At 47.7% G+C, this 22,906-nt stretch overlaps 1 protein-coding gene across 3 annotated transcripts in view; it reads right to left on the minus strand.

The window, feature by feature from the left end:
* Window positions 1–19,510, minus strand: part of SEPHS1 (selenophosphate synthetase 1) — a 31,086-nt gene extending 11,576 nt beyond the window's left edge. For 2 of the 3 annotated variants that reach the window (XM_034929976.4, XM_034929975.4), the window contains exons 1-6: window positions 19,217–19,510; window positions 15,993–16,263; window positions 9,927–10,030; window positions 7,455–7,562; window positions 5,029–5,183; window positions 935–1,025 (exon numbers count right to left, since the gene is read on the minus strand). In XM_034929976.4, the coding sequence (XP_034785867.1) occupies window positions 935–1,025; window positions 5,029–5,183; window positions 7,455–7,562; window positions 9,927–10,030; window positions 15,993–16,185 (651 nt within the window). In that variant the 5' untranslated portion in view covers window positions 16,186–16,263; window positions 19,217–19,510. Of the gene's footprint in view, window positions 1–934; window positions 1,026–5,028; window positions 5,184–7,454; window positions 7,563–9,926; window positions 10,031–15,992; window positions 16,264–18,496; window positions 18,637–19,216 lie in introns of those variants that run through there. The other variant, XM_003806751.5, reaches the window with a different exon arrangement.
* Between the last annotated feature and the right edge of the window lie 3,396 nt (window positions 19,511–22,906).

Genomic DNA, 22,906 nt, shown 5'->3' on the forward strand with positions numbered 1-22,906 from the left:
GGCTCCCCCATCCCTGACACTCCCTGCCTCACCTGCTTCCAGTTCCCTGCTAGCTCAGGCCTGGGAGGTGGGGCTGGAAGGCACCTCTGCGCAACATCCCCGCAGTGGCCTTCTGCTCTGCTCCCCATCACAGGGGGAGGAGGGAAAAACTGCTAAAGAACGTGGCAGCCTTAGAGAATTTCTCTACCCTGCTACATCAAAAGCTAAGATATACCAGGTTGATGAAAGACGTGCAATTATTGATTATTCTCTTTCAACTGTTTCTCAGGACTGGTAGTTTCAGATGATAGTTGTAGAAATTAAATGCACCATGATATGTGAGAATATACCCCAATCTTATTAATTTGTGAGTTGTTACGGCAATGAAGAAAACCAATCTTAAAGTATGATTATAGCTCACTGGAAAAATGACTCATGAGACATATCCTCATTATAGATAGATTCATTCTGCACAAGAGAATTATTTATCAAACTGTTCTGAGTTACTAATCAGTTTAAAAAGACAAAACTACCAAACAAAAACAACCAAAAACTGCATAAAACAATTTAAACTGTCAATAACCCTGGTTTTATTTATACCCCAAACACTACGCCTTCCACCAATTCTCTTTCATATTATTTCTTAGTGATGTTTAAGACATGAAAGACGAAGCTATCTCAGGGCCAAGTAAACAAAGCTAACCCCCTGCCGAGCAAATTCTTTACAGAAAAATCTTAAAGCTCCAAGCTGGGGCTTACCTACTGCAATCAAGCATTCAATATGCAAAACTGTTATTTAAAGACTATGAACAATTCCTAGGATTTCTTTAAGGACTTGACTAATATTAACTCCCTGGATATGAAACTAAAAAACCTCATTTCCCAAATCCGCCAACAAAAATTACCTGCAAACGTACCATTCCCCTCCCTCCCATCACAGCAGTGGTTTACTCACGATATCCAGCCACTGGTGCACAGCCACTGCCACCTGTGTCCCCAGGGGTTTTGTCAACACCAGCACGTCCCCTGGCACTGCATTGTCTGGCCTGAAGAAAAGAAAAGGGCATGTTCTAGCCAAACTAACCAAGGAGATGAGCTCATTGTTATTAACACAAGAGAAGGAAAAATCTGTCAAAAATATATCTGCCTTTGCATTTACTTAAATTGAAGCCAACTACCAGCATGTATGGGACAGAGCCTTGCAACCTGCTACTGAGGCTATTGCTGGAACAAAACATTCAGCCGTCAGGCTGGACACAGTGGCTCATTTCTGTAACCCCAGCACTTTGAGAGGTCAAGATGGGAGGATCACTTGAGCCCAGGAGTTCAGGACCAGCCTGGGCAACACAACAAGGACCCCATTTCAAAAATAATATACATATTTTTAAAAAGAATGAAACATTTAGCCTTCAAACGTTTCATCAGGCCCAGATTTCCCCTCGACCACATACGAGTGTATGTGTAATTTTCACTACAGACCCACTAGCATTCAAAAGCTTCTGAAACAGAGAGTGCTTCTTTATGATCACTGATATGCTAGAGACTCAGGACGGATTTTTCGGCCCAGGGGTTTGGTGGATTTGCAGGCAATCTGTGGGTCTAATGTCTTGGTGATTTCTGCCTCCAGGTTCTCAAACTCAGACTGACCGATGGTGAGTTTCCTACCTGGCACCCAGAAGCCTTGGTGGTCCCTGTCTTAGAGACAGAAGGCAATACTAAAAAGGCACCTCTAAAAGATGACAACTGGTGCCCCGAATGAAACATCTACCAGACTTGCATTCACACTACCAGGAAGCAGGTCTGAGAGTTGTGCCTTTCGCAGCTTCAGCAGCTGAGCTCCTGAATCGTTCCATTCCCCGATGCTGGCCTCCTCAGGTACTCACCCAAGTCGATGAAAACAAAGCCAGGGCCACAGACTTCAATACCAACACCCAGCTCCCCAGCTCAACCTATACCATTTGTATCCACTCTCAGCTTTGAAAAATAGAATTCTGTGACTACGCAAGAAACTTGTTTTCCAAAAACCAGACCTGAAGACATAAATGTCTTCGAATTCAGACTCAGTTGTACCATAAAGTTGATGTTCTTTTTTAATTTTTTAAAATTATACTTTAAGTTCTAGGGTACATGTACACAACATGCAGGTTTGTTACATAGGTATACATGTGCCATGTTGGTTTGCTGCACCCATCAACCCGTCCTTTACATTAGGTATATCTCCTAATGCTATCCCTCCCCCAGCCCCCTACCCCCGACAGGCCCTGGTGTGTGATGTTACCCGCCCTGTGTCCAAGTGTTCTCATTGTTCAACTCCCACCTATGAGTGAGAACATGCGGCGTTTGGTTTTCTGTCCTTTTGATAGTTTGCTTAGAATGATGGTTTCCAGCTTCATCCATCTCCCTGCAAAGTACATGAACTCATCCTTTTTTACGGCTGCATAGTATTCCATGGTGTGTATGTGCCACATTTTCTTAATCCAGTCTATCATTGATGGACATTTGAGTTGGTTCCAAGTCTTAGCTATTGTGAATAGTGCTGCAATAAACATATGTGTGCATGCGTCTTTATAGCAGCATGATTTATAATCCTTTGGGTATATACCCAGTAATGGGATTGCTGGGTCAGATGGTATTTCTAGTTCTAGATCTTTTTTTTTTTTGAGACTGAGTTTCACTCTGTCACCCAGGCTGGAGTACAGTGGCACGATCTTGGCTCACTGCAACCTCCACCTCCCGGGTTCAAACGACTCTCCTCAGTCTCCTGAGTAGCTGGATTACAGGCGCCTGCCATCGTGCCCAGCTAATTTTTTGTATTTTTAGTAGAGACAGGGTTTCACCATGTTGGCCAGGGTGGTCTTGAACTCCTGACCTCAGATGATCCACCCGTCTTGGCTTCCCAAAGTGCTGGGATTACAGGCATGAGCCACCACGCCCGGCCAAAAGACTGACTTTTCTTAACAAGACATCAAACGTGGAAAGAAACTTCTCCAAAGAAGATACACAAATGGGTGGTAAGCACATGAAAAGATGCTCGGCCTCATCAGTCATCAGGCAGACACAAATCAAAACCACAAAGACATTCCACTTCACACCCAGTAGTCTGGCTAGAATCCAAAAGAGACAGGAAAACAAGTACTGGAGGGGTCACAGAGAAAATTGGAATCCTCATACATTGCTGCTGGGAACGTAAAATGGCGCAGCCATGTTGGAGACCAGTCTGATGATTCCTCAAGTTAAACATAATTACCACATGACCCAGTCAATTCTTAGGTATACACCCAAGAGACTGGAACTTATGTCCACACAAAAACTTAGAATGTTCATGGCAGCATCATTCCTAATAGGTGGAAACAACCCAAAGGTCCGTCACCTGAGGAATGGCTAAATAAAGCAGGGTCCATCCATGCAATGGATTATACAGCCATGGAAAGGAATGCAATACTGATTCATGCCACAACACGGATGGACCCGGAAAACATTCCGCTATGGGAATGAAGCCAGACACAGCATGTCATACTGCACGATTCCATTTCTATACAATGTCCAGAACAGGCAAATCCTTAGAGACAAAAGCACATTCTTGGTTGCCAGAGGATGGGAGCAGGAGGGAAATGGGAGTGAGCTACAGGGCTTCTTTTTGGGGTGATGATAACATTCTGGAATTGGATAGTGGTGATGGGTGCACAACCTTGTCAATACTAAAAACCAACACATTGTGTACTTCAAAATGCTGAATTCTATGTTATGTGAAATTTTGTTATGTGAATTATACTTCAACTAAAAAACCTAAAATGTCAGCCGGGCGTGGTGGCTCACGCCTGTAATCCCAGCACTTTGGGAGGCTGAGGCGGTCGGATCATGAGTCAGGAGATCGAGACCATCCTGCCTAACATGGTGAAACCCCATCTCTACTAAAAATACAAAAAATTAGCCGGGCGTGGTGGCAGGCGCCTGTAGTCCCAGCTACTCGGGAAGCTGAGGCAGGAGAATGGCGTGAACCCGGGAGATGGAGCTTGCAGTGAGCCGAGATCATGCCACTGCACTCCAGCCTGGGCGACAGAGTAAGACTCCGTCTCAAAAACAAAAACAAAAACATCTAAAATGTCTTAAAAATAGGATTAAAATACTGACACATGCTACAAAATAGATGACCCTTAAAAGTATGCTAATACTATGCTAAGTGACAAAATCCAGGATGGAGCAGGAGGAGTGAACAGTGAGAGCAGAGGAGGATGGGGTTTCTTCCTGCAGTGATGAAAACATCCTAACATCAACTCCGGTAATGGCTGTACAACTCTGAGTATACTCCAAACCACTGACTCTTCAAATGGGTGAATGGTATAGTACGCAAATTATATCTTAATACATCTATTTTTTTTTTTTTTGAGATGGAGTTTCGCTCTTGTTGCCCAGGCTGGAGTGCAGTGGCGCGATCTTGGCTCACTGCAGCCTCCGCCTCCTGGGTTCAAGTGATTCTCCTGCCTCAGCCTCCCAAGTAGCTGGGATTACAGGCATGTACCATCATGCCCGGCTAATTGTGTATTTTTAGTAGAGATGGGGTTTCTCCATGTTGGTCAGGCTGGTCTCAAACTCCCGACCTCAGGTGATCCACCCGCCTTGGCCTCCAAAAGCGCTGGGATTACAGGCATGAGCCACCGCGCCCAGCCTTGCGTTCTTGTCTTTTTTTTTTTTTTGGAGACAGAATCTTGTTCTGTTGCCCAGGCTAGAGCGCAGGGACATGATCTCAGCTCACTGCAACCTCCACCCCTGGGGTTCAAGCGATTCTCCTGCCTCAGCCTCCAGAGTAGCTGAAACTACAGGCTTGCGCCACCATGCCTGGCTAATTTTTGTATTTTTAGTAGAGACAGGGTTTTGCCACGTTGGCCAGGCTGGTCTCAAACTCCTGACCTCAGGTGATCTGCCCGCCTCGGCCTACCAAAGTCTGGGATTATATGCGTGAGCCACTGCACCTGACCTTAATACATCAATTTTTAAAAAGAGAGGAGAGAGAAAAACAGGTCAGGTGATATGAAACAAAAATCAACTTACATGATAAATTCATTGGGCTGGCAGACAGTGGTAGCCACTCCTCCCAGGACAATCCAGGGGTTTAGTACTGTTTGGCCGCCTGTTACAGATGTTCCTGCTTCCTCAGCTGCGTCTTTAAAACCTTGGATAATCAGAGGCATCACTTTATCCCTTTCCTAAGGTTGAAAAAGGTACAAATAAAAAGTCAAAGAATTCTGTTCAAAACCCAGAAAAGAAGGTTTTTACACTTACCGTTATAAAAAGAACCATAAAATCCTAAAGGAAGTCCTCAAAGTTTACAGACAGGGAAGGTTGTTAGGGGCCAGGCATAATCGCTCAGGCCTGTAATTCCAGCACTTTGGGAGTCCGAGGTGGGCAGAGAGCTTGAGCCCAGGAGTTTAAGACCAGTCTGGGCAACGCAGACAGACCCCTTTCTCTACAAAACATGTAAAAATTGCTGGGTGACCGGGCACAGTGGCTCATGCCTGTATTCCCAGCAGTTTGGGAGGCTGAGGCGGGCAGATCACCTCAGGTCAGGAGTTTGAGACCAGCCTGGCCAACATGGTGAAACCCCGTCTCTACTAAAAATACAAAAATTAGCCGGGTGTGGTAGCATGCGCCTGTAATCCCAGCTACTTGGGAGACTGAGGCAGGAGAATTGCTTGAACCCGGGAGGCAGAGGTTGCAGTTAGCCAAGATCGCACCACTGCACTCCAGCCCTGGGCACAAGAGTGAGACTTCATCTCAAAAAAAAAAAAAAAAAAAAAACATTGCTTGGTGTGGTGGCATGTGCCTGTGGTCCCAGCTATTCCAGAGGCTGAAGTGGGAGGATGTCTTGAGCCCGGGAGGCTGAGGCTGCTGCAGTGAGCTCTCATCACACCACTGCACTCCAACCTGGGCAACACAGGGAGATCTTGTCTCAAAAACAAACAAAAACAAAAGCTAGAAAATATTTCACATTGTCATCATTTTATCCAATGCTGGAAGATGTTCTAGACAACAATGTAAATAAAGCCCAGACACCAACATTGTCTGGACTCAGTGCACAGGACCAGCCCTAGGTCTGATGACTGCTGGAAGCCAGCTGTCCAGTGCTCCTCGAGAATCTCAAGACTGGCTTCCTAAGCACAGGTCCCCTGCCCTGCAGTAGGCATCCATCCTACCAAGGCTTGGCTGCAGGCTATGAGTAACCCACACTGACAGAGCCTGCGCCAAGACCACCATGCACCACTGATGACTACAGCCCATGTTCAAGGGCAGGAAAGAGCCTACTGGAAACTCAAGTTTCTCTAAGGCAGGGCAAACTGCTGGGGGCTCTTGGGACAAAAACAAGTACCTGTCTATCTAAATGGGAATTCATCTCTGGTTCAAAGAACAGGTTCAGGCAGCAAGGGCACAGAATGCTAGGCGATGACACAGAGGTGTGAGCCCCTGGTGGCCCTATCCCCTGTCACCATCTACATCCACGACATCCCCAGCCACAGCAGAGGGAGTGCCCTCTAAGTGCCACGTGTCCCACATCTGTAAGGCTGTGCCTGATTCACACTGAGGCACCATTACTATGGCCAAAACTTTATTTTAAAAAATGCACAGGTCGGGCGCGGTGGCTCATGCCTATAATCCCAGCAGTTTGGGAGGCCGAGGTGGGCGGATCACGAGCTCAGGAGTTCGAGACCAGCCTGACCAACATGGTGAAACCCCGTCTCTACTGAAAATATAAAAATTAGCTGGGGGTGCTGGTGTGCCCCTGTAATCCCAGCTACTTGGGAGGCTGAGGCAGGAGAATCGCTTGAACCTGGGAGGTGGAGGTTGCAGTGAGCTGAGCTTGTGCCACTACACTCTAGCCTGGGTGACAGAGTGAGACTCTGTCTCAATAAAACAAAAAAATATATACACAAATGCCTTGGGCCGGGCACGGTGTTTCACGCCTGCAAACCCAGCACTTTGGGATGCTGAGACAGGTGGATTACCTGAGGTCAGGAGTTCGAGAACAGCCTGGCCAACGTGATAAAACCCTGTCTCTAATAAAAATACACAAATTAGCCAGGTGTGGTGGTACATGCCTGTAATCCCAGCTACTTGGGAGGCTGAGGCAGGAGAATTGCTTGAACCCGGGAGGCGGAGGTTGCAGTGGACTGAGATTGCGCCACTACACTCCAGCCTGGGCGACAGAGTGAGACTCCTGTCTCAAAAAAAAAAAAAAAGCCTTGGTTTCAGTCTACTGGGAAGAGAGAAAGGGAGCAGGTGGCAGAAGTGCAGAGATGAATAGGCCAGGCTTCCTCATTTTAATTTACTGGTAACTGCCAAAAAGTGGAGAGCCAGAAGGAGTGCAGGGAGCCATATGGCCTGGGCTCCTCGCTTTCTAGATGGGAAACCAAGTCTAACCAAGGCCAGAGATGCCACCGGGACAACACGGACCAGGCAGCAGCCGGGTAGCTCCTACTTACCCTGTCGGTCATTTTATTACTGACTCCAAGGAGCATCAGCATATTGTCACATTCCGTGACCCCCATTGCATAGAGGTCACTGAGGACATTGGCACACGCTATCCTGCCCTGGGAAGAGAGGGAAACGTGAGAAAGGACGACCGGGGACTTTCCATCTGCAGAAACTGAGTGAGCCATGGAGTGGACTCCACAGAGAACGTGGGGACTTTCCAGGAGTAGCAGCTACTGGGATGGGGTCCTCAGTTTCTATGATTTGCAGACTGGCAACCTTTCCTGCATCACAGAGTCACTAGGCCATTCGTTTTTTCTCAGACATTCCTGTTACCACCTCTTTCTTGTGCAGGACAAAGAATGTACCAGTTTTTCTCCATTCTAAATTTTAGAAGTCTGCAATTTATTTAGATAGGGGAAGGGGTATATGTGCAGCGAATGAGGAGGAGAAGCAAGGTTAGAACCGACAGTCTTGGGGGAAGAGCTATGGAGCGAAAAAGCCTGCAAACAACTCTCCTAAAGAAAAGTTGGAAACAGCCACATATCCCAAACAGATTCTAAAAATGGCTGGCTTTAGTGGTTATAGAGACGGAGATAGTCTTTGTGCACTTGGATTAAGTAATGTTTGCAGCTTAGGCTGGGTGTGATAGCTCACGCCTGTAATCCCAGCAATTTGAGAGGCCGAATCAGGTGGATCACTTGAGGCCAGGAGTTAAAGACCAGCCTGGCCAACATGGCAAAATGCTGTTTCTGCTAAAAATATAAAAATTAGCTGGGCATGGTGGTGCACACCTGTAGTCTCAGCTACTTGGGAGCCTGAGGCATGAGAATTGCTTGAACCTGCGAGGTGGAGGTTGCAGTAAGCTGAGATCGTGCCACTGCACTCTAGCCTGGGCAACAGAGCAAGACTCTGTCAATAAACAACAACAACAAAAAAAAAACAAAAAAAAATTTTGTAGCTTCTTTTCAAGGATGTATGAGATAAACAGAAAAATCACCTTAAGAAACAAATAAAAAAATACCCAGGGCTGAAGTCATATTGTTTTCAAAAGAAAAAGAAGCATTTCCCAGTAAATGATGTCATTTTATTAGGAACTTTAAAATACAATTCAACAGAAATGTGGTAATGAAGATTTTTTTATTGCCACTGGAGATTTTTAAAAGTTAAGTTGCCCTTATCTAAATTTTTATCTTTTGTAGACAATAAAGAGAAAATACAAATTTTCCTTCTGACATAAGGATAATCAAACTCCCAAGTGTTATCATTTCCAATGGCTGTTTAATTGCTTGCTTTATGCTTTCTTATACATTCCTGGAGGTCAGCAATGCAGCTCAACAACCATCTGTGGTGTGGCCGCACTTTCAGTACCATCAAGCCAGTCCACAAGGCCAACAGGTGGTCTACAACTCGCACAAGCCAATCGCTAGTTAGGGGGGTGGTGATTTAGCGCCCCTTCTGTTCTGGGTGTTCTCATTTTAGGAGACGCTGGAAAACAATGGACTGTGGTTTTAGCCATCCCTGCCACCTGGTCATGTGGGACCTGGGCTGTGGCTTACCTGCCCAGTCTCAAGAGTATTGCTCCAGAGGAGAAAACGGACGGATGTGCGGAAGAAATATAGGTTTCCAATAATCTGGTATTTGTCACTGGTACCTGAGGGTGAACACCCCCCACGTGGCTGCCTCATGATAAAGTCCCTACAGTGCAGCCTGATCCCACTGTCCTTGCCACACACGAAAAACACCTGGCATTTTATAGCAAACCGGATTTTCCTAGTCTCTCCACTGGCTCCTCCTGGGTGGTAGCAAATTGGGGTTAAAGGTTGGGTGGATCAAAGGGTGGCTGGCTGCAACTACGCAGTGAACAACTGGGGAACACACCTCAGCAGTGTATCATCAGTAGCCAGGAACTTTAACTCAGTGGTCAGAAACCTACTATGTACAGCGGCACATCACACGGTGGTGGGTGTGCAGGTGGCTGGGTTGAGTGAATTAACCAGATATCCGAATTAATGTTTGAGGCATCTAATTGTGATGAGATACTAGCTCCTTAATCTCTTGAAGGAAACATTTAGGATCAGTCCTATTACAGAGGACAGTAACATCTCCAGCCTAAAACACAGGGGTGATGGAGGTTACCAATGTCAAAGAAGAGAAGGTGCAAGAAAGAAGAAAATGACAAAAACAGGCCATTGACACGCTACTAAACAAGAGGTGTTCTTACTCACAGCATGTACTCAGGTGCAACAGCAGCAGAGGGCCTTCCCTGCTTCCTCCCTAATTGCTTTATGCCCAGTGCCAAGTGTGGGCAGGGGACAGGCCCGACTTCAGCAACTGCAGGAGTCTGGGTAGGGTGGGGCAGTATAGTCGGGATATAACAGAAATAAAACCAAAACCCCACAGATACATACAAAACCCCAGCCACAACCCAAACCAAACGAATAAGCCCTTCCAGTCACAAAAACACATCGGCTCACGCTTACCATCATGTAAGGGTCGTCTACGATCGGGTAAATGTAATCTGTGGTTTGAACCAAGGAAAGCCCACCATGCCTCAAAGGAATGACACAAGTATCCATTCCAATGCCTGTGGAGATGGAAGTCATTAGCATCCAAAAATAAAACGGGAAAGCCATTTCATTTTATATCACCAGTGCTCTGAACAGGAAGAGCTCATAAGATACTTATGGAAACTGCAGGCTGCCAATGAAGCCATGTGTTTCCTATCAAGAAGCGTAACTGAAATAAACGTGAAACATATCCAGCTTAGGATGGAAAATACCAATGAAAATGTTACTCATCAAGACTCAACTCCAATATGGCATAGTTTTAATCCTTAATGATGCCTTGAATAAAAATCTTTTTCACTGTATGACTTTTATTATTTTACTGTATTACTGTAGCGTGTGACTGGTACCATATACAACTTCTTTGAAGATGAGAATCCTATAAATGGAACTTGGGTTATCTTAACTATAGTTATTTTGCGTACATCTTTATAGACATTATCGTATTGTCCCATCAGAAACTATGTAAAATATTTTTACATTGAAAAATGCTATTATTACTTATACATTTTAGTCAAAAGTGAAAATGACACACACAGATGAAATGAAAGGACAAATCCCAATCGACAATTCAACGGAAATTTCCAATCAAGCCTGGATATAAACACTCTGGCATCTATGTCAGAGGAGTCCCAAGACCACCAGTAGTAGTCAAGATAGGCTACTCCTTGTCTTGGAGATAAGGCTGTACTCCTTTCAAAATTACTTGTAATGCAGGCATTTTACAAACTCAGACTAGCATTCCCACCAAGAAAGCTGAACACAGTGAGCAGCCCTACACCCCTCAGAAGGACACTCTTCTGTCCTCTTATGAGGACAGCTGTTCCTTGGTATCTGTGGGGGACTGGTTCCAGGACTCCCACAGACACCAACATCCACAGATGCTCAAATCCCTGATTTGAAATGTCCCAATATTTGCATATAACCTACACACATCTTCTCACATACCTTAAATCATCTCTAGATCACCTATGACACCCAATATGATGTGAATGCGATGTAAGTATTTGTTATGCTGTACTGTTTAGGGAATAATGACAAGACAAAAAAAAAGTCTGTGCATGTTGAGATGCAACCATCCACTTCTTTCCCTGCATATTTTCAGTCTGTGGTTGGTTGAATCCCCCACGAGGATTCCGCAGATACAGAGGGGGATGCTGTACTTCTACTTTGCAGCCCAATAGCCAAAAGCAGGGAAAAAGCCAGAATGAGGACAAAAGGAAGCAAATTATGTGCCTGAATCTACCCTGTAAATTCAGAATTTCAAACAAGTTTAAATCATATCTGAATCGCACTAAAACGACCTTTAATATTCTGCGTAAGTGAAAGGGCCGTGAAGCACTGCCTCACTCGGTCTCATGACAGCAGCAGACCTCACAGAGGCCGGTCATGGAGGCACCAGATCTTTCCTGCCGCAAAAATGAAATCGCACTCAATAAAAAGCCATAGTCTGTGAAGACAGGCTGATTTTTATCACACTACATAACAAAGCAGAAACTCTTGCTGGAAGACCTCGCTTAGGGAATGGAGAAGTGAAGTGAAGTTCAGAATGGCAAGTTTCAACAATTTCAGGCACTGGATCAGTTTTCATTTGTCAGAGGAGAACGTGTGAGATAATTCACGTAAACAGCCCATGGGCACAACCTCTCAGAAATTTGTCTCACCACACTCTTTAGCACCTAAATAGAAATACCACTCTTTAACTCAATGGATTCTCCCTAAATGGATAATTCCGACAACTGGTTATTCTGAGTATATTATTATTCACTTTGGAAAACAGTAAGAGGCAGTTTTCTTTCAGGCTTCCATTTAAACTGGAGGACTACTGAAAGAGACACTAAAATTGTTGCTGAATGTTAGCTTTAAATGTTCTTAATTTGAATAATCTTAAATTTGAATTACATACATTTGATTTGTAAAGCGCTTTATTTCTAAACTTAGCAAGTCCTTTGATCAGAGTAACGGGGGACTCTTGAGCACGCCCCTAGGGCTGAAAAGCAGCTCTGTTATCCATGGTTTCTCTTTCACACCTGTGCCACCATAGTCTACTAGAATAGGGTCTGGTGCTGTCCAATGTGGTTGACACTAGACACAGGGGGTGGCTGCGCATCTGACAAACAGGTGCTGTAAGTATAAAACAGACAACTGATTTTAAACACCTAGTACCAAAAACCAACATCTCATTAATAATGTCTTATATATACATACTGAAAAGACATTTTTATATATTGTGCTAAATAAAATAGCTTATAATTAACTCCACCTGATTTTTGTTATCGGGTTTTTAAAAATATTACTTTAAATTTGAAAATTACACATGTGGCTTGCATTGTATTTTTGGACAGCATTGGTCTGCAGTGATTGGTTTAGAAATCACCAATCACATTTCAAGGAAGGAAGAGAGAAGGGGTGAGCCTGAGATGCCCATAGGCCTTGAAAAACTAGCGTTTCAAATGGAAAGACAGAGGGACGGTCCAGAGGGATGGTAACTGGGAACAGAGGAAAATGCCACAGGGTCGGGGAAGCCTTAAATACTAGACAGAACAGTTTAGGTTTAATGACCAGGAGGCAATGGGCAAACTTGCTGGAAGGTTTTCAGCAATACTGACATCCTCCATCAGAAAGACAACCTAAGTTATCACACCACTACCCACCCCCAACCCCCGCACCGCACCCCCAGCAGCAGCAATCATTACTTGATAGCTCCTAGGCACCAGGCAACAAATGTCTCTGGTTCTAAGGCACACTTCTTTCAACATTTCTTTAATTAGGACACATTTAGTAATCGTGTGTACATTTAAAAGCTATTTTGGTTAACCCTTCAATTAACACCATTTTTGAAGCCAGAAAACATGACATTTAATTAGAAAAAAGTTAAAAACATAAACAGGCCGGGTGCGGGGGCTCATGCCTTTAATCCCAGCACTTTGGGAGGCCGAGGTGGGCGGATCACTTAAGAGTCAGGAGTTCCAGACCAGCCTGACCAACATAGTGAAACCCTAACTCTATTAAAAATACAAAAAAATTAGCTGGGTGTGGTGGTGCGCGTCTGTCATTCCAGCTACTTGGAGGGAGGCTGAGGCATGAGAATCAGGCCTGGGAGGGCCTTGAACCCGGGAAGCAGAGGTTGCAGTGAGTTGAGATTGCACCACTGTACTCAAGCCTGGGTGATGGAGTGAGACTCTATCTCAAGAAAAAAAAAAAAAAAAAAAGATGGCCGGGTGCAGTGTCTCAGGCCTGTAATCCCAGCACTTTGGGAGGCCGAGACAGGTGGATCACGAGGTCAGGAGATCGAGACCACTGTGAAACCCCGTCTCTACTAAAAATACAAAAAATTAGCCAGGCATGGTGGCCGGCGCCTGTAGTCCCAGCTACTTGGGAGGCTGAGGCAGGAGGACGGCGTGAACCTGGGAGGCGGAGCTTGCAATAAGCGGAGATCGCGCCACTGCACTCCAGCCTGGGCGACAGAGCAAGACTCCGTCTCAAAAAAAAAAAAAAAAGTTAAAAAAATAAACATACAGCCGGGTGCGGTGGCTCACGCCTGTAATCCCAGCACTTTGGGAGGCTGAGGTGGGTGGATAACCTGAGCTCAGGAGCTTGAGACCAGCCTGGCCAACACCGTGAAACCCCGTCTCTACTAAAAACACAAAAAAATTTAGCTGGGTGTGGTGGCATGCGCCTGTAGTCCCAGCTACTTGGGAGGCAGAGGCAGGAGATCATTGCTTGAACCTGGGAAGCGGAGGTTGCAGTGAGCTGAGATTGTGCCACTGCACTCCCGCCTGGGCGACACAGTGAGACTTCATCTCAACAACAACAACAAAAAAGGTCAAAAACACCCATACATATATACCATATATACTGGTGTACAGAGAGTATACACATACATGTATTATATATGTAAGTACAGACATACATGGCACACCTACACACATTTTTGGTACAACAATGCAAAACAGTAATCTTTTTTTTTTTTTGAGGCAGGGTCTCACTCTGTCTCCCAGGCCGCAGTACAGTGGTGTGACCTCAGCTCACTGTAGCCTCTGCCTCCCGGGCTCAAGGGATCCTCCCACCTCAGCCTCCCGAGTAGCTGAAACTACAGGTGTACACCAGCAAGCCCAGGTAACTTTTATATTTTCAGTAGAGACGGGTTTCACCATTTTGCCCAGGCTGGTCTTGAACTCCTGACCTTGAGTGATCCGCCCATCTTGACCTCCCAAAGTGCTGGGATTACAAGTGTGAGCCACCGCACCCAACCCCAAACAGCAATTATTATTTTATAGATTAGGAAGCTGAGGCTCAGGAGGGCTGGGTGACATTCATGACATTATATGAGTGACTAGTAAGTAACTGTGCCAGAGGAAGTTATAAATAGTAATTCTTACTTTATCCCGTAATGTTTTAATTTCATTGGTTTTTGAGCATTAAGTATTAATAGCTTTTTTTCTTGACAGTTATCTAACAGCTTCCTCAGTATATTCTCATTTCTCGACAAATAAGCCAACATCAAACCCAGCTCGCTCACGTGGTATTTCTCCACAGCTTGGCCATCAGCTGGACGGCAGGAACTGTTTTCAAACTGAGCTCCTCAAAGTCCTGCAGGTCACCAGAGACTGGGGTGTAATATTTCTTCCTTTCCAACAAAAGCAAGTCTGCTTTTATCTGCTTTCTCTATCTGGGAGTAAAGGAGACCCCAGGCTCATAACCAATGAACCTTACAAAATAATGGGCAAAAACAAATGAAATGAAAACCTTGGCTGGGTGTGGTGGCTTACACCTGTAATCCCAGCACTTTGGGAGGCTGAGGCAGGCAGATCACCTGAGGTCAGGAGTTCGAGAACAGCCTGGCCAACATGGTAAAACTCCATCTCCACTAAAAATACAAAAATTAGCCAGGCATGGTGACAGGGGCCTATAATCCCAGCTACTCAAGAGGCTGAGGCAGAAGAATTGCATGAACCCAGGAGGCAGAGGTTGCAGTGAGCCAAGATCACGCCACTGCACTCCAGCCTGGGTGACAGAGTGAGAATCCATTACAAAAAAAAAAGGAAGAAAACTGATTAAGTCACACAGTAATTATCGAACATCCAAACCTCCGAAACTATGCGTCGAACACAAGAAAAGTGATCACAGTCTTGTACTGTGTACTTAATAAACTGCACAAGAAACATGAATAAACAATATCCCAGGAGCCCAGAATTTGTTTCTAAGCTCTGTGTTTGGGAAAAGTGAAATCACTCATGACATCAGGAATGTAGTAAAGAAAAAGACATTGCCCTGGTTCCAGATGACATCCTGGGGTCAAGAACGGATCCATCCAGTCCTGGGTCTGGAGCAGTCCCACCTCCTCACCACAACACGCTTTTCGCCCGATGCACCCTGCAGAGAACCCCAATGCCCTCCTGACACAGTCACTGCCATCCAAGTACGGCACAAGAACCCTAAGGCTGGAACCGCCTTTCCTAGGGCAATGAAGGGAATGTGAGCATTTTAGGAGTCCTTTTAGGAAAAGGGAATAAAGTATTTCTGCTTAATCTTCAGCTAACAGAAAATTCAATTTAATTAAAATTGAAAATAAAAATTAAAAAGTTTTTACTGTAATAACAATCTCAATTGCATACTCCATGATTTAAAAACTGTCAAGAGTACCCCTCTTGATGCGTTTCAAGTACTTTCTCTACATAAGTTACAAGAACATAACATAGCAATCATAACATTGATTGCTCTTCTAATCCTTCCCACAAAAATTAAAAAAAAATAAAAGAGGGGTACGATGTACACTATTTGGGTGATGGCTACACTAAGAGCCTAGTCTTCACCATTATGTAATATATTCATGTAACAAAACTGCATGTGTATTACCCAAATCTATAAAAGCAAAAAAATTAATAATAAAAAATAAACAGGCAATATGGGAGGCGAGAAATCCAGTTTTTGACTCACTGATTGGATCACAGACCATCAAAGAAACACTGGGTTACCTACCAAGCCTTGGCATAACGGCTCCCAGAAACTGCTCATCTTCTTGGAAGTGGTTCTCCTGTAAAGATTCCAGCAATTTTTGCAGGACATCTTGGGGCACTTTGCAGCCTGTGCCCTTCAGTTCAGTGAATCTGGTTAGCCGGAAGCTTTTGTCCAATTCGTAACTTTCCGGGTTAAAGGACTCCCGCGTAGACATGGTTCTTGGGCCCCGCTCTCCTCACAGCTCAGCCCCTCCCCTCCCTCTGCGGGTTGGCTGGGTTCTTTATGGATCCACCTGGGTGTCACCAAAACACAAAGATGCCATGAAAAGAATTCCCACTGGAACCTGCCAGCGAATCAAGTGAATACATGACAGCGAAAAGTCAATGTGACAAGGGCTGAAATCATCAAGACCACTTATATTCACCACAGCAGTGCATATGACAAAATAGATCTTTTCATAAAGGGACTGTGTCAGCACAGACATCTATGCAAAATCTGACATCTGGACTGTGGTTTTAACTGTGGCAAGAGGGCCAGCCTGCAGGTTCACATGACACCATGCCACCTTGAACAGCAAACCCCAAAGGTTCTTCTAGGACTCAGCATTAGAACAGCACCTCTGGGCACTTCATGTGTCAACCTGGAAGCACTGTGGTTCAGAAAGCGGCGGTCCTCGCTAAGGTGACTTTTCCGCAAAATCTTTTGCTTCATCACATAGAAGAATGAAACGCCCAATACAAACTTGTCAGAAAAGGGCATTAATGTAAATGCATTGGACAAAATTCTTCACGATGCTAAATCCTAATTTTAGAAAAACACGTTTTCCCTCTGAGCCCAAAGAATATACAACACAAGGTTGGGCGTGGTGGCTCATGCCTACAATCTCGGCACTTTGGGAGGCCAACGCGGGTGGATCACCTGAAGTCAGGACACCAGCCTGGCCAGCATGGCGAAACCCCGTCTCTACTAAAAATATAAAAATTAGCTGGGCGTGGTGGTGCGCACCTGTAATCCCAGCTACTTGGGAGGCTGAGGCAAGAGAATCGCTTGAACCTGGGAGGCGGAGGTTGCAGTGAGCCGAGATCGAGCCACTGCACTCCAGCCTGGGCGAGAGTGAGACTCCGTCTCAAATAAAAAATAAAAAAATATACAACGCAATCCAAAACTAATAGGAGTCCTCTCTAAAGGGCACAACTTAAAAACTACAGTGGCAGTTTAACACAGTAAGGTCTGTGTTCTTCAGGCGAAAGCCTGGAAAGTTCTCTGATGTTTTCACGCAGTGCTATTTCCTAGAAAGCAAACATCCAGCCCAACAAACTAGTAACACATCATTGACAAAATATGCTACTCCTCATTAACATTTCATTGCAGAACCGAAACAATAAATTAAGCCATACTAAATCACCAGCATTTCGGCCCTGTGTACCACCGTTAGGTTTCTGGAACAAGCACTCCTACGTTTTTTAGCCTTTGGGGCTAAAGGAAAAAACAACATGTGTTCCTCGAGTTTACAAACCTCCAGACTGATACTTTATTGGGACTAGAATTACAAACACCCCAAGTTTTAAGGTCGGTTTCCCCTATAAAATTTATGATTAAGAACATAATTCCCATTTATAGAGTTTTCCATCCCTTGGGACGCACATCGCTCATAAATCTCACGAAGCCCGAGTTTGGGCAGTAATCCAAACCGTCTTCACGAAAACACGGTTTGAGATGAGCAATGATTTCGGTGGGAAACGTAACAACTGAACAGGAGTCAGCCTTCGAACACGATTCCAAGAAGTCTCCCTGCCCAAAAAGAGCAGGCGCTGGCCGCAAGTGACAAGAGACGAGAATTTTGAAGCCATCTTAGAGTTATGGGAAAGTTTGAATACCACTTTGACTTGGAAGGCGTTTCAACAAAAACAACAAAGTCCTTTCCTCAAAAAACACCTCGCATTTAACACAGCCTCACCCCTACCAGGAAAAAAAAAAGAAAAAGAAAAAATCCAACTCACGAGGCATCCAGTTATTTTCCTACCTCCTATCTATTCCTCTCCTGGCTCCCAAAAAGGTGGGGAGGGGAATTGTGTGGCTATCACTTCCTTTTAAATTACTATCTTCTCAAGAGTTTTAAGGGTGGAAAAAAGTTTAAAACACCTTGTATCAGGAAGGCGCTCAGATTTAAAATTCCAAATGGTACTAAGGACACAAATCAGCCTCACATCCTAATGAAAAAAGTACTAGATTCTTACATTTTTGGAGGGCATGGGAAGGGAGGGGGGTGCTGGGGGAAATGTGCAGTGATTAGGGAACCAGGGGGATCCATTTGCATTAATAAGGGACGGTGCCCGGCGACCCCGCAGCCACATGTTTACGCCTTTAAAACAATGGCATGAATATTTAAAGCAACGTTTAGCCCTTTCCTTCCCGGGCACATTTCCATGGTTTGGTTTTTTTTTTTTCCTCCAACGAGCGTGGGGAGCCGGGGAGCCGGTCAGCGGGGTGGGCCCGGCGTGCTGCCCCGCCAACCCCGGACCTACCTCCCCGCCGGCCCCGCACAATGGGGCGCGCTCTCCAGGACGCCCGCGTCGGAGGCGGCCGGGGAGGGGAGCAAGGAACCCGGGGACACCTTCGGGCTCAGGCTCAGGCCCTCGCCGCCGCCTCGGAAGGCCCAGCAGGCCCGGGCTGCGGGCCGGCGGCGGGGCGGAGGCGGCAGCTCGGGGCCCCGGCCGGGCCATCCCTGTTCGGGCCGGCGGGAGGCGGCGGGAGCCGGCGGGCACCGCGCGTGCGGCCCAGGAGCCGGGGAGGACGCCGGCACCCACCCGCCCCGGGTCGACAGGGCCCGCGCGGAGAAAAGGGGAGGCGGGGAGGCCCTGGAGGCACGCCGGGACCCCAGGCCGGCCGCTCCCGCCGCGCGCACGGGCCGCCGCCGCCGCCGCGCAAAAATGTCGGCGGGCGAAAAAATTAACCCCTGCGTGGCCGCCGCCGCCCTCCCCTCCGCTCCTCCCCGCCCTCCCTCCCTCCTTCCCCGGCCCCGCGCGGCGGCGGCGGCGGCGGCGCGGGCGGCGCTTCTTTTTTAAAGCGGCCCCACCAAGCCCGGCGCTGCCCCTCTCCAGGCAGGGCTGGCGGGGCCGGCGGCGCGCGGCTCCCCGGCGGTCCCGGGCGGCCCGGAGGGGGATTTGCAACGGCCGCCGCGGGCCTGCGGACCCAGATTCCCCTTTAAGCCTGCGCCTCCCCCCCGCGCCGGGCCCGCCGCTTACCGGCTCGCTTTGCGCCCTCCGCCTCCTCCCGAAAACGGGCCGCGGGCCGCTCCCACAATGCACCGGGCGCGGCCGGGCTCCCTTAAGCGTCGCCTGAATAAAAATGCCGCGCCCGACGGCGGCGGCGGCGGCGGGGGCCCGGGCCCGCGCCTGGGCGCCGCGGGGGCTCGCCTGCCTCGGCGCGGCCCTGCGGGAGCCGGGCCGCCGCGCTCCCGCCGGCTGGGCGCGCGGGGGTCCTTTAAGGCCGGCCACCTCCCTTTAAGAGGCGGCCCGGGCTGCTGGGTGCGGCGTGCGGCCCGGGAAGGGGGCGGGGGCGCCGTGCAGCCCCGAGCGCGGCAATGATTGGTCTCGGGGGAGGGGTGGGGGGTTGCAAACCCGAGGAGCGGTGGCATCCGTTGCATGATGCAAAAAAGGATTGATTTCAAAAGTTGCGAGTTGCATTGGCAGCCGCCCTTGGCGCCCGGGCCACCTTTTTCCCGGGCCCCGCTGCAAGGGCCGGGAACGTTTCCGCCACCTGGCCGGGCTCGACCGCGCGGCGCTCTGCGGGGCGCTGTCCCTGCTCCCCGAATGCGCAGCGGAGCGTCCTGGAAGACAATGACCATGGGAACAATTTGCACAGGAGGCTAGGAGCCCAGGAAAAACCGCTTGGGCGCCAGGCAGAGGTTTTTTGAAAACACAAATGGCGCGTTAGATGCTTGGGGACTCCCAGCATCTGTCCTTCCTATTGTTTAGCTCGGCTCCGGAGTTCACGGGAGCCTCGTGAAATGTGGAGACGTCCTGCAAAGTTTCTTGAACACTCCATGTGCGTGGTAGGAAGTCGAGGAAAAAGGTTTACGGTTCCCCCGCTGGTTGCATTGTTTGTCCTGCGCATGTTCGAGCGAACATGGCAGCCGCAACCCTGGATGTGTTCGAATTGACATCGAGGGGGGAGCTTCACGTCGTGAAATAACTTTTTTCCGGGCTGTCGAGATTCTAAAGCATTGCTGATGAAAATAAAGCAAATGCTTTCAGATATCGTTTAGGGCTTCCCTCTAAAACAGCAGTGTGCAAGAATGCCGATCGAACTTTTCTAGGCAGTAGGTCAGCATTTTCCAAATGTATTTGGGAGCAGAAATGTTTTGGGTCGCTGGACCGTGCTTTACGTGGCACGGCAGGTTGGCACGCTACGCAGATGCCCTTTTCGTTAACATTTCCGCTTGCCAGTTGCTCCGGGTTTTAATCCTGGGCTGGATGCAGAAGTGATGCCACCTCGAAGACAGGCTGCTCCTGTCTTTGTGTCCTTTCTTCATACCCTGTAGTAAGTTTGCAAAGAACGTGTTAGCCTGCATTCTTTTATTTGATTTTATTTTATATTTATTTATTTTGAGACGGAGTCCCACTCTGTCGCCAGGCTGGAGTGCAGTGGCGCGATCTCGGCTCACTGCAACCTCCGCCTCCTGGGTTCAAGTGATTCTCCTGCCTCAGCCTCCCCAGTAGCTGAGATTACAGGCGCCTGCCACTGGAGGATGGCTTCTCCCAGAGGGGAAGACAGGGTCACGGTTCTCATTAAGAGGGTATTGTACTAGTCAAGCCCGGAGATGTACTTGAACTGAAAGCAAGGGGAATGCAGCCCAGGGAAGGGATTTGGTGTGATTTAGCACGTAGGAAGGAGAGGAAGAAGGATAAGATGACCCCCAGGTTTCCAGTTTGCGGGGGTGGGGGGTGGGGGAGGGAATGAGGAGCGATGCTAATAATTTATCTAAGAACTGCTGAAAGGCAAACAAGTTTCGGGGTGAGTTCAGCTTTGGAAATGTTAAATCTGAGGTCTGCCGGATGGTGTGGGGGTGGGGCTCAGAGTTGCAAATCTCAGGTCTGCCGGATATTCCAGACCAAAGTTAATAGGGAAACAGGTCCGGAATTTGGTGTGGGGATGGGGCTCAGAGATGCAAATCTGGGTGCCATCAGCATGTAAATGGTGTTCGAAGCCTCCATAAGAGGTGAGATTAACCCCGAAGGGAGAGCTCAGGAAAAAAGTGAAAGAGACCTTGGACAGAGCTCTGCAGAACTTGGAAATCAAGCGGCTGGGCGGGACAGAGGCTGATCCCCGCTGCGTCGGTGGGAGGCCACCATCCTCAGAACCGACTCTTCCTCCCCGCCTCCACCCACCACGAGCTCACCGGGAAGCAGTTCTCTGCCGCAGAGGCCGTAAGCCACAGATGCCTTACTTCATCCAGGGCCACACTACAGCCTTGGCCCAGATCATCTGGCAGAGTCATGCATCCTTTTCTTTGCCGCTGATGAGAGCTTCTTCCTTGGGTACTGCTTTGAGCTAGTCCTACGCTCCCCCGCAACTCCCGGGCTCACCAGAACCCCATTCTAGGGAGCCATCCCCGCTGGATTCTCAGGCTCTGCTGGTTCCGTCCGAGAGATGGTTCTCCTGGGTTGCATTGTCTGGTTGGGAAGCCCCAGACAATGCTTATTTTTAATAAGCTTAAAAATACCAGTTTACCGCTGAGCAGGGTAGCTCAGGGTGCCTGTAACCCCAGGGCTTTGGGAGGCCAAGACAGGAGGATCACTTGAGGCCAGGAGGTTGAGACCAGCCTGGGCAACATAATGAAACCGCGGCTCTACAGAAAATTTAAGAAGTAGTCAGGTGTGATGGCGCATGCCTATAGTCCTAACTACCTCAGAGGCTGAGGTAAATCATTTGAGCCCAGTAGTTCAAGGCTACATTGAGCTGTAATCATGCCACTACACTCTAGCCTGAGTAACATAGAAAGACCCTGTCTCAAACAAAACAGAGCAAAACAAAAAGAACTAATTTACCAGCCTCACTCACTTGAAAGATTACAGCTAGCAGATACAATGGGATGAATTATGTCCACCACAAAAGGTGTGTTGAAATCCTGACTGCCCCCCATACCTGTGAATGTGGCCTTACTTGGAAATAAAATATTTGCAGATTTAATCAAGGTAAGATGAAGTCATACTCAATTGTGATATGCCCTAAATCCTATGGCTCATGTTCCTAGAAAAAAAGGAATATTTGGGCTGGGCGTGGTGGCTCACGCCTGTAATCTCAGCACTTTGGGAGGCCAAGGTGGGCAGATCACTTGAGGCCAGGAGTTTGAGACCAGCCTGGCCAACATGGCGAAACCCCATCTCTACTAAATGTACAAAAATTAGCTGGGCGTGGTGGCATATGCCTGTAATCCCAGCTTCTCGGGAAGCTGAGGCAGAAGAATCGCTTGAACCCAGGAGGCGGAGGTTGCAGTGAGCTGGGATCATGCCACTGCACTCCAGCCTGGGTGACAGAGCAAGATGTCTCAACAAAAAAAGAAAAGAGAAAAAGAAAGAAAAGAAAAGGAAGATTTGGAGACAGCGGCACAGAGGAGACACAGGGAAGATGGCCATGCATGTGAAGACCGAGACAGAGGTTGGAGCAATGCAGCTACAAGCTACAGCAGAGGTTGCCGTCAGCACCAGAAGCTGGGAGAGGCAAGGAGGAATTCTTCCCTAGAGCTTTCAGAGGGAGCGTAGCCCTGCTGACACCTTGGCTTCCCGCTAGCAGCCTCCAGGATTTAAACTACCCAGCTTGCGGTCCTTTGTTATGGCAGCCATGGGAAACGACTCCAGCAGGTCGGAGGTGTATGTGGTGGGGAAGGGATGTGAAGAATCCCCATTTTGCCAGGCTCCCTGGGTGATTCTGAT

This window comes from Pan paniscus, chromosome 8, assembly GCF_029289425.2.
Source record: "Pan paniscus chromosome 8, NHGRI_mPanPan1-v2.0_pri, whole genome shotgun sequence".
NCBI lineage: Eukaryota > Metazoa > Chordata > Mammalia > Primates > Hominidae > Pan > Pan paniscus.